At 48.0% G+C, this 10,357-nt stretch overlaps 2 protein-coding genes across 9 annotated transcripts; one reads left to right on the top strand and one right to left on the bottom strand.

The window, feature by feature from the left end:
• The first annotated feature begins 894 nt into the window (after window positions 1–894).
• Window positions 895–4,886, top strand: LOC119274370 (EEF1A lysine methyltransferase 2-like). The gene is made up of 7 exons (XM_037555057.1): window positions 895–1,370; window positions 1,562–1,678; window positions 3,001–3,135; window positions 3,804–3,900; window positions 4,067–4,170; window positions 4,340–4,391; window positions 4,509–4,886. Exons 1-7 carry the CDS (start codon window positions 1,036–1,038, stop codon window positions 4,704–4,706), a joined length of 1,038 nt encoding a protein of 345 aa, XP_037410954.1. The 5' UTR covers window positions 895–1,035; the 3' UTR covers window positions 4,707–4,886.
• A 79-nt stretch (window positions 4,887–4,965) lies between these two features.
• Window positions 4,966–8,679, bottom strand: LOC119274371. 8 transcript variants are annotated; one of them, XM_037555063.1, is made up of 9 exons: window positions 8,344–8,679; window positions 8,223–8,254; window positions 7,491–7,720; window positions 6,422–6,493; window positions 6,223–6,290; window positions 5,991–6,141; window positions 5,831–5,911; window positions 5,594–5,683; window positions 4,966–5,419 (listed from the first exon to the last, which is right to left on the bottom strand). In XM_037555063.1, exons 3-9 carry the CDS (start codon window positions 7,713–7,715, stop codon window positions 5,288–5,290), a joined length of 819 nt encoding a protein of 272 aa, XP_037410960.1. In that variant the 5' UTR covers window positions 7,716–7,720; window positions 8,223–8,254; window positions 8,344–8,679; the 3' UTR covers window positions 4,966–5,287. The 8 variants fall into 8 exon arrangements, with proteins under 8 accessions (XP_037410960.1, XP_037410958.1, XP_037410957.1 ...); XM_037555061.1 differs by having other exon boundaries at window positions 8,223–8,679; XM_037555060.1 differs by having other exon boundaries at window positions 7,491–8,254.
• Between the last annotated feature and the right edge of the window lie 1,678 nt (window positions 8,680–10,357).

The raw sequence follows: 10,357 nt of genomic DNA, 5'->3' as shown, positions 1-10,357 counted from the left end.
GGCACCATCGTCGTCTAGATCTCCCGGGATGCATTACCCCCTCCCACAACCACTCCATGTGCGTCATCGCCCCTTCATGTAGAATTCCTGCACATCCACCCACCTTGAGGAGGAGTACTTCCTTCGTGAGGTCGAGGAGGAGAGATCGCCTCCCCGGTTCCCTATTCGTGCATTGCGGGGGACTCACGGAATACAAAAGGGGAAAAGAAAAATAAAGGAACATGATCTCACACACCGATGAGTGAGCCTTACGTGTCGGTGAAATTCAAAAACTGAGAGCTAGAGCTTGGGGCAAAGTTTGAGGGGACAACAAATTGAACCGTAAAAACATCTTATATTAGCTATAGAGGTAGTATCACGGTAGCCCTTAAGAGCCATTTTGGGGTAAAAAATTACCACGGAAGATACCCCGTGCGGCTATACCAATAGTGTTATTGTGCGTAACCACCTGTGTGCATCGTCCAGAATGAAAATATATCACTATAACTCTAGTGATGAAAAAACATGTTTTGGGTTGGTGTAACAGTTTCATAGTTTTTTCAGGGATTCTTTTTTTTGGGGGGGTACTTTCAAGGATTTTTCGTATGTTTTTTTTAGGTAATTTTCATATGGTCATGGGCGATCACATTTATGCCCATGCCAAAAGCCCAGTCCGTCCCCCAACGGCCAACGGCCTTCCATTCAACTCCCGTACGTCTCCCACCCGCTAAGGACACCAGCCTCCACCTCACCGGTCCCACCCAAAACGTCACTGCCACCACACGGCCCACTACACCGCCGGGCCCACACGTCATCGACCCACCCCCCCAGCCTCCCCTACCCCGCCACCCCACGCGCCCCATTCCGCCCAGCTCCCACACCGACACGCGGGCCCAACCCGCTCCCTCCCTCCGTCTCGGACCCAGACGCACGCGCACACGCGACTCCTCCCTCCCTCCCTCCACCCCGACCGACACGCACCGCACCGCACCGGCGAGCTAGGGTTCGTTCGCTCGCTCCGGCGTCCATCTCCGGCGAGCGGGCGGGCGCGCGGGCATGGCGGGGATACGGTGGCCGCCGGAGGACCCGGAGATGTTCCCGACGCGGATGCTGGGGACCGGGGTCTGGGGCGGGCCCCCCGCCGCGGCCGCGGGGGGAGGGGGAGGGCCCCCCGGCGAGATGGCGTCGGACGACGACCGCTCCGTGGCGGCCGACTCCTGGTCCATCAAGAGCGACTACGGCAGCACCCTCGACGACGAGCAGCGCTACGCCGACACCGCCGAGGTGCTCCTCGCCTCCTGCCCCTCCTCGGCCTCCTCCTCCGCCGCCTCCGCCGCCGCGCCCTCAGCCTGCTCCTCCTCCCTCAGCGCCCACCACTCCTCCGACTTCAGGTCAGCCCGCCCAGCCGATCCGCCGCGATCTGGTTCCTCCCTTCCGTCTGTCTGATTTGGGGGAGTCCACCGATCCATCGGTCGATCTCCCCACACAATTGCATTCCGCCCCCTCCCGAACTGCACAATTTTTAGTCTGTCTGCTGAGTGGATCGAAATTGTGTGTTGTTGTTGTTGTTGATCTTGAGCAGCTTTGACAAGGATGTGCCCGACGTCGTGCCGCCGATGCTGGGCCTGCACAATTACCAGGACGGCGCGTACGCCGAAGACCTAGCTAATTACCATGAACGCAGCCACGCGGATGACTGGTAAGATTTATACTTGCTGTTTTTGCGAGCACAGGGAGAAGGCCCTAAAGCTGCCGCCCGCGCGCTGAACTTGTCTACATGCGCTAAGATTTAGTTAGAGCAACATATTTTCCGCATGACCGGATGTTGAATCTTAACCAATGGAGTCACGAGCATTTAGGTTGTAGCTTAGTTAGCATCATGGCAAGAGCAGTAAGGAGGGCAATCAACCTGATATTGAATCTTAATTGATGGAATCATGAGCATTTAGGTTTTTAGATTTGTTAGCATCATGGCAAGAGCAGTAGGAGCGCAATCAAGGTGCTCTGCTGCCTCTTAATAAATGCAAAACAAACGCGACGCATGCCGCTTAGACTTGCCTTTCTCGTGGGAATTTTTTTTTTGAACCAGAGCAATGAGATCTGGTATCAGGAATTATGGGCTAATATGGTTATCTATTGGAGTTTGGCTGGTATAAGCTGGTGTACGCTGCCCGTTGGCTAAATGAAAATCACAACTGATCGTGTTATCCTTTTCCTCTGTCTGATAACTATTTTGGACAGCCAGCTGTTTCTTGCCTTTCTCAGACTTGCCTTTCTCGTGGGAAAATATTTGAGAACAAAGCAAGGGCGCTGCTATGCGTCGGCCGGCGGATCTTTTTCGCGAGTCGTCGGATTTGATGGATTGAGCGATCGAGTGTCACTTTTTATCATTGCAACCCTTTTTATCATTGCAACACAGGTCGTGTTGCGGGAAATTCCTGCAACACGGGTCATGTTGCAGAAATTTTTGCAAGATATTTTTTGCCAGAGGTCTTGTTTCAGTTTATTTTTTGCAACAGAGGTCTTGTTGCAATTTAGTTTTTTTGCAACAGAGGTCTCATTGCATTTTTTTTCTGCAACATAGGCCTTGTTGCAGTTTATGCAACAGAGACCTTGCTGCGGAAACTCAACGTAGTGAGCAGCGAGCAGCGGCCGCGTTGAGCGAAAGAAAGAAAAAAAAGACCGCTTGGTCAGGACACGTGTTGTACGAATGAGCCGGCGGATGCTCGCGTGCGATCCGCCGGTAGAAGCCAAGCGTTTTCCATAAAGCAACGAGGTCTGATATCAGCAAATATGGGCAAGTATTGTTTTCTATCGTAGTTTGGCTGATACAAGCTTGTGTACACTGCCCATTGGCCAAATGAATATCACAACTCATAGCGTGGTTCTTTTTCTCTACCTGTTCACTGTTTTGGACAGACGAGCTGTTTCTTGCAGCTATCTATAGTCGGCGATTCTGTAGAGTTTCTCTTGCTTGAAGATTTCAAAGTGAAATGACTGTCTGGTTGGCATCTGTTGCAGGTTTGGCACCGAGGCCATGGATGTCCTTGTAGGCTGGACAAAAAACTTATGCTCCAGCAAGGATTTGCCCGGATGCAGCGTACTTGACATAGGAACCGGGAGCGGACGACTCTTACAGCAGCTTGCAAAACAAGGGTATGCTGTGGAAACAGGACACTGACTAGCTTGTTGGTTTCCATTTCCCAAACCTAATCTTGACATGAATATTACTGTTATCAACTTCAATACTCTGGCGATGAATGGCTTTTCATAATGTTTACTAGATCGATTGTCTTTTTGGTCCTGGATTTGTATGCCCTACATAAACAAAGCATACGATTTTAGGAAGATTACACAAAATGGCTCTGGATGTCTTACTGATCGATGATCCCAGGATCCACATGTTTGTGAGACATCCCACGGCATTTTATGGCTTAGATTGTTGTGGTTAAATTTTATTTCTTCCCATGTTTTTATGAGAATACCGAGATTTGGATGCCTATGTGATTGTCGCAATTAGTGGCAAGTTGATGGTAGGTGGTCCCTATTTATTTATCTTGTCTATGTATGACATGTTAAAAGATATGGAGTATCATATGATTCTCAACTATCATAATGGAGCTGTCTTTTAAAACAGCATATAATATACTTTGAAATAGTCCTTTGAGGAAGATTATGCTGGCACTGGCAGTCTCCTGTTCCTTTCGAAAGGCGTCTCTATGGCGTTAGTAGGTTTTCGTACATAAGAGAAATTCCTTTATGCATTTAGCCTGTCTCACTATTAACACCTCTTGGCAGTACTGATGTGTCATGTAAATATACAGGTTTTCTGATCTAACTGGCATTGACTATAGTGAAGCCGCAATTGAGCTTGCTCGAAACCTCGCAATTCGTGATGGATTTGAGCACATTAATTTCCTGGTGAGTTGCTCGGTGGAGCATTAGACGTTCACATTACATGATCGTATTTCATTTCCACATTTTTTGCGCCTTCTTGTGCTTCAGTATGTGATGTTGAACAGTGTCCCCGTACTTGAAAGATGAAGAAAGAACCTTTTCAGATTTATGAACCTTTTTATGTTTGCAGGTTGATGATGTTCTGGAGTCAAAGTTGGAGAGGAGATTTGAACTTGTGATGGATGAAGGAACTCTGGATGCAATAGGGCTCCACCCTGATGGACCTGTAAAGAGGTAAATGCATGTTTAGGTGTTCAGATGTACCTTAATCCTTATGAGTGATATTATCATAAATCCTCATAGCTGTGGTTTAACACTTTGAATTTCCTGAATTTGTTTAGACAAAAGGATGGGATCACTTGGTTGCTTCCATGTATAATTTGTTTCTGTTGATGCATTTCAGAATGATGTATTGGCAGTCAGTGGCTAGCTTGGTTTCCCCTGGTGGCATACTGGTCAGTACTTCCATTGCATTTGTTAGCAGTACATTCACAGTAAAATTAACATTTGAGAAAGATGTCTAAGCGAAAACCAATGGATTGTCCTCTGATGTTACCTGTGCATATGTGTAGGTCATCACATCCTGCAGCAGGACGAAGGATGAGCTAGTGCAGGAGGTGGAGAACTTCAACCAGAGAAAGTTAGGCGCCACACTATCTGAAGGAGCGCTGGCCAGCGATGCTGTGGTGTTCAAGTACCTCGACCATGTCCAAGCTTACCCAAACGTCGATGGTGTTTGCATCGCCACCGTTGCTTTCCTGCATACATGAAAAATATATGTATATGTATCCCTGCCCCCCTCTCTGCCCCTAACTTATCAGACCTGTGAGTAACAATGTACCCCAGGACAGCTGCTCTTCTATGGATGATAATTTACCTCGTCGGATACGTTATTCGCTAGTGTGGTGCTTTGTTATGGCTGGGTATACCGCGGTACTGTACTGTTTGAACTTTGAAATCTTGTCAAGCAAATGTTGCAATCAGATGTACAGAAATTTGTATGCTCAGAAAACTGATCAACAGTCCATGCACATGTCAGTAAGACAAACCAAAGAACTGTGGATCGAGCATGAGTTGCAGGATCACCAGCTCAGATGCAGGCCTGTAATTCCATGCATTTTGCAAGTAATTTTAGGTGATCTCTCGAGTACATGGGGGAGCTAGAGAAGCTCACAAGTTACATCGTCTGGGTCAGTCTTGTGGTATGTACAGAGCCACTGCATTCTTCTAGTTCTTGTGCACACAGAAGCGAGTGGCTTCAGACTATCCTACTACATCAGTATCTTTTCCCCTGTTTCTTGGGATCTTTGCTTCTGTTAACCACATCTACGCCGCGCTGACTTATATGGTGTCAGTAGACGGGGATAATGCGTGGTTGGTAGTGAGGCAGCGCAGGATCGGTGTCGGCATCCTCTTCTTCCTCCTCGTCGTCATCGTCCTCGTCGTCGGTGTCCGAGAAGAACATGTAAGTTCCCTGGTTTCCCTGCAGTATCAGGTGATCTAGACCCCAGAGTTATGCATCAGAAAATAGTATACGCAGAACTCTTCAGTGCAAGTGAAACTGGTATCAGTGTTCTGCTGCTGACTGTTATCAGGATCACTACAACCTAACCAGGTTCCAACTCCAACAATGGCTGATCGTCAGCGATGGAATTACCTGTTGGCGGCGACGACGATGGAAGGTTGCCATTGCTCTCACCATCACCAAGATCGGAAACAGAATCCCGGCGGTCCTCAGCACAAGGAACTGTTTTGTTTTTTCATTCCCCATAAAAATGCAAAACAAGATCAGAGGATTGATTGATTGACTGAATGCAAGAACAAGATCAAATTCACTGAAGAAAATGCCGGTGCCGCGTGATCTGATCAAGGCAATGCTGCTCACTGATCTTACCAAAAACAGAGCAAACGAGTACTCCCCGTCGCCGCCGACCATGAGAGGAAGAGTGTGCCGGAGAACCAGGAGGGCCAGGAACTGTTGGATCACAATGGCAGAGCTGGTTGTTAGAGAACCCTTCATGAATTTGATCACAGCCCTACTCTGATGAACTCACAATGATGGCGACTGTCCGGCAACACATGGCGCTGCTCCTCGTCCTGACCGGAAAGTAGTCGTCGTACTCGTCCATGAAGTCGCGCTCCGAGGGCACCATTGTTATCACCTGCGAGTCGTGGAGATCGTGCCGCGCTACCTCCCAGTTCCCCCTGTGGACACGAGAGACGTTTTACAAAGCGAAATCACCATGGTTTTTGCATCAGGAAAAAGCTCGTGAAATGACTGCCTGCCTGAAGTTCATTGGTATGCTTCCATAGTGGAACAGCTGCTGTGGGGCAGTGTAACCTGGCCTGAATTGCTGCAGAAACAGAGAGTTCATAAGACTAAAATACTGAATTGCTGCAGTACACATGGTTACCTGTTTTTTCAACAAAACAAAAATACTGATATATTGACCGCGTAGATAGGCAATTTTTGTTTGTTTTTTACCTGCAAGCATATTTCGCAGACGGTGTCGCCCTTCTCATTGCACCAAAGCTGGATGCATTTTCGGTGCGCGTACTGCAAGAAGAAAAAAAAAAGCAATAGTTTAGTACTATGTAATCCACCGGTGTAATCGACCGAAATACAGTGTCTTCTTAGTCGATTCCAAGCATATCTCTATCATGATGATAATGGATCATCAAAAAAGGACAAAAGGCCAGAATGTTTCTTAAAAGTTTCTCCTACATTTGACCCTGCGTGGAAGTGGAACATAGTGTAGGTAGTTGTCTCACGCATTGTGTGATGATGATCTACATATAGCTCTCTCCCTTGCTTGTTGCTTCCAACTTTGGGAATACAAAACACCTACTCTTATTTTGCGTTATTATTTACATTTTTTTTTGCACACTATATGTATATGTCACAGTCCAAAAAGGAAGGCCAACATTAGGCATTACTACCTTCCAAGCTACAATTTAGGCAAACATAGTGGATTTCATCCTGAAATTGCTGACCATTTCCACACAATACTACTTAACTAATAGAGCCTACTGCATCTAACCCCAACCATAACAAATATCAACATTTCTTCATGGCAAGTCAAACCACACTCATTTCTACTTTTCAGCACTATATGTCTATTTATGTCACAATCCAAAGAGGAAGGCCAGCATTAGGCATTGCCTTGCAAGCTACTGGCCATTGAGGCAAACACGGTTGATTTCATCATCAAATCTGTCACTGAGCTTTCCTGATACTTTAATCAGATACAGCCTAGTGCGTCGAACCCCAACCAAAAATAACAAAAATTCCTCATGGCAAGTCAAACCTACACTCCACTAGTATAGTGCTACTGGAAACCAAACTAGGCACCCAAGATTAAGATCAGAAACACCAAATTGGCTACTCCATCTCGTACTAAAAACAGATCAAACTTCCCATCCCATATCAGAAAACTCGTGCAGCTTTTCCGAATCCTTCTTTTTTTGTTTGCCAACGAAGTTAAATTACTGCAAAATTCCACCAAAAGGGGGAAGAAAAACCAGAAGTTCTGAACATTGTTGCGTTTTGTTACCTTGAGGCTGCCGCGGCAGGCGCAGGGTGCCTCCATGCCGGCGTCCCAGTCCTCCTCCTGGCAGATCCTGCACTCCACCATCTTGCTCGGGTCGGCGATGTCACAGCAGTAGACGATCGCCGCCGGCGTGTCCTCCGGCTCAGCCTGCTTCCTGGTCCCGATGGCCACCTCCAGCGTGGACTCCGTGAGCAGCCGGTCCACCAGCAGCGCGAGGTGTTCACCCATGGATCCTGCAAGCACGCACGCAGAAGCAGGTATAATCATCCATGGCACCTCTATCTAATCATCCATGGCGGGCGCCTGCACTCTCTGTCTCGGGCGTGCAGTTGAGTTGCAAGGAAGGGGGATGCAATGCGAGCATATATGCAACCGCTGGCTCCAACCGCTGGCTGGGTGATTAAAGAAACTGATAACCGCGAGGAACTGGGAGTTAGCAAAGCCAATTTTGTGTTAATAATAGTCTCTTCTTAATTTTGGGAACAGCTGGAATCACTGACAGCATCGGCATCAGCAGCATCGAGATGGGGAAGAGGCCAAATTTTGTGAAACTTTTGGACGGGAAACGCAAGGGAAGGCGAGTGTCGTGTCCATATGCACAAAACATTCGTCGCATCAAAGCGTTGTGGACAACTTTATTGCAGGAAGGATTATTGTATGGAGCAGAAAAGAACACGCCGCCGAGCGAGGGGAGTGACAATCGATGGAGAGCCAAGCACAAGAAAACTCACTCACCTAGAGAAGAGAAGAGATGAAGGAGCTATGAACTGAATGAAGAGGCCAAACGAAAATGGGTTAGATTAGAAATGAGCAGCAGCAGAACCCAACGAAAATGAGCAGTAGAGGAAATGTTTACCTTGCGGAGGTTAGTTATCGCCCAAAGACGACGGGCAGGAGGAGGAGGAGGAGGAAAGCTTTGAAGGTTGGATTTGGGGCGTGGTTAATGGCTAAGGCAAGGGAGGGAAAGGGAAGGGGAAGGGGTTAAGGCTTGGGAAGCAAGAGATGGAGTGGAGGGGGATGTAAGAAAACAATGGAGGCCCAAGGGATGGAGAAACACTCGATCGATCACTCACCGCCTCTGTCTTCTCCTTCCTTCCTTCCTTCCTTCCTTCCTCCACCTGGGATTTAAATTACAAGAGAGGCAACGCCAAGCAGGGCAAGGAGGAGGAGAGGGGGGGAATAAGTATGCATCTTGTCAGTGCATCACCTCACCTCACAACAACTTCATTCATACTCCTGCTCTTTTCTAGTACCACTATTCATTGTCACTTTCCAAAAGCTTTCCACGCTGCTTTCAGGGCTCCCTTTTCTCTCTTTTATTATTGTTTTCGACCCTTTTTTGGGGGGTTATGTATTGGAGTTGAGACCAAGTCAGAGTGGTTTAAGCAAGAACGGACAAGTAAACTCATGACATTAGAGCATCTTCAATAGATGATGTAGATACAAAAATAACTCATTTTCGAATAGATGATGTAGATACAAAGTTTTGTACATCTCCACCCCTAAGAGATGTACAACGGCCGGTCGCGCGCCAACCGCCCGACTGTCTTCATTTTCGTTCAGTCTGGCACCTGTCGCCCACCCACCTCCGCTGCCGGCAATTTCTGCCGCCGCCCGTCCGTTCATCTCCGACCCCACCGGCCATTCCTGTAGTTGCCGAGGACCGCTGATTTGAGACCCCCCTGCACTTCCGTCGCTCGCCCACCGCCCCTCCAGATCCGGAGGCTCCACCGCCCCCGTCGCCGATTCCGCTGTTGCTCCTCTGTCGCCCGCCTCCAAATTGATCGAATTGGCCGCTTCTTTGCCGCCGAATCGCCGCCGCATGATTTGAGCTCCCCCTGGCACCACCGGATTCGAGCCGCGCATCCGCTGCTGCTTTTCCGCCATCAGACTCGACCTTCTTGCGTCGCACGGTCGTCGCCCCGCTGCGACCAATCCACTGCTTGATTCACAGTCGCGCTGCTGACCATTCGACCTCCCGGCTCTCGCCGCTCGGTCCGCGGGGGCTCCTCCCGGCTCTCGGCCGCCGGCGCTCATTCCGACTAGTTTTACATCTTCAAAGACATCATCTGTTAGAGTTGGACTTTTACATCAGCAATATACATCATCGGTTGAAGTTTTGCCTCTTTTTTAAAGATGTAAAAGGCACTTTTGACGATGTAAATTATACAACACCTACTTTTACATCTCTAAAAATGCATCATCTATTGGAGATGCTCTTATCTGACATGGTTTCTTCGGATCTTCATAGGTATGAGCTTACTGTTACAACTCTGTGTGTATGCATGCAAGGTACGTACTACTATCCCGGTCCTGGTTTATTGGTCCTCATTAAAATCTGTGCCAAATTTTGACCATAAACTAAACTAACAAAATGGTCATGCATGTCACAAAAGATTATACCACTAAAAACTATGTTCAAATACGAATCCAACGATATAACTCTTGTTGACATGCACTAAACTTTTATCAGTTTAATCTTTGATCAAACTGTGGCATAAATTACTAAGGGGACTGATAAACCATGAGGGAGGCAGTACATGTGACCTCTGGCCATGGTCATTTCGCAGCAAGCAATGGCAGTGCCTGGTCCTGTCAACTGTGAACTGTTGTACTGGTTTTTCCTTTTTACCGACGACGCCCGCTGACCAGAGATCGCAAGTCACAAGTTTTGTTCCCCGTACGTGCAGCTACATGAACACACCAGTGGCCCGTCTGATGGCCTGCTAATCGTGCCATCCCACCCATCGGTTAATTAGCTTGGAAGAAAGATTCTCTCTACTCGAAGAACGGAGGGGATCGCGGATGGATCCCTTGTACAGTAGTAGTGTAGGTGGCCCACCACTAACCCCCTTACCTAGGACGTAGTT

Source organism: Triticum dicoccoides, chromosome 3B (genome assembly GCF_002162155.2).
Source record: "Triticum dicoccoides isolate Atlit2015 ecotype Zavitan chromosome 3B, WEW_v2.0, whole genome shotgun sequence".
NCBI lineage: Eukaryota > Viridiplantae > Streptophyta > Magnoliopsida > Poales > Poaceae > Triticum > Triticum dicoccoides.
This window is presented reverse-complemented; position numbering and strand designations above follow the sequence as displayed.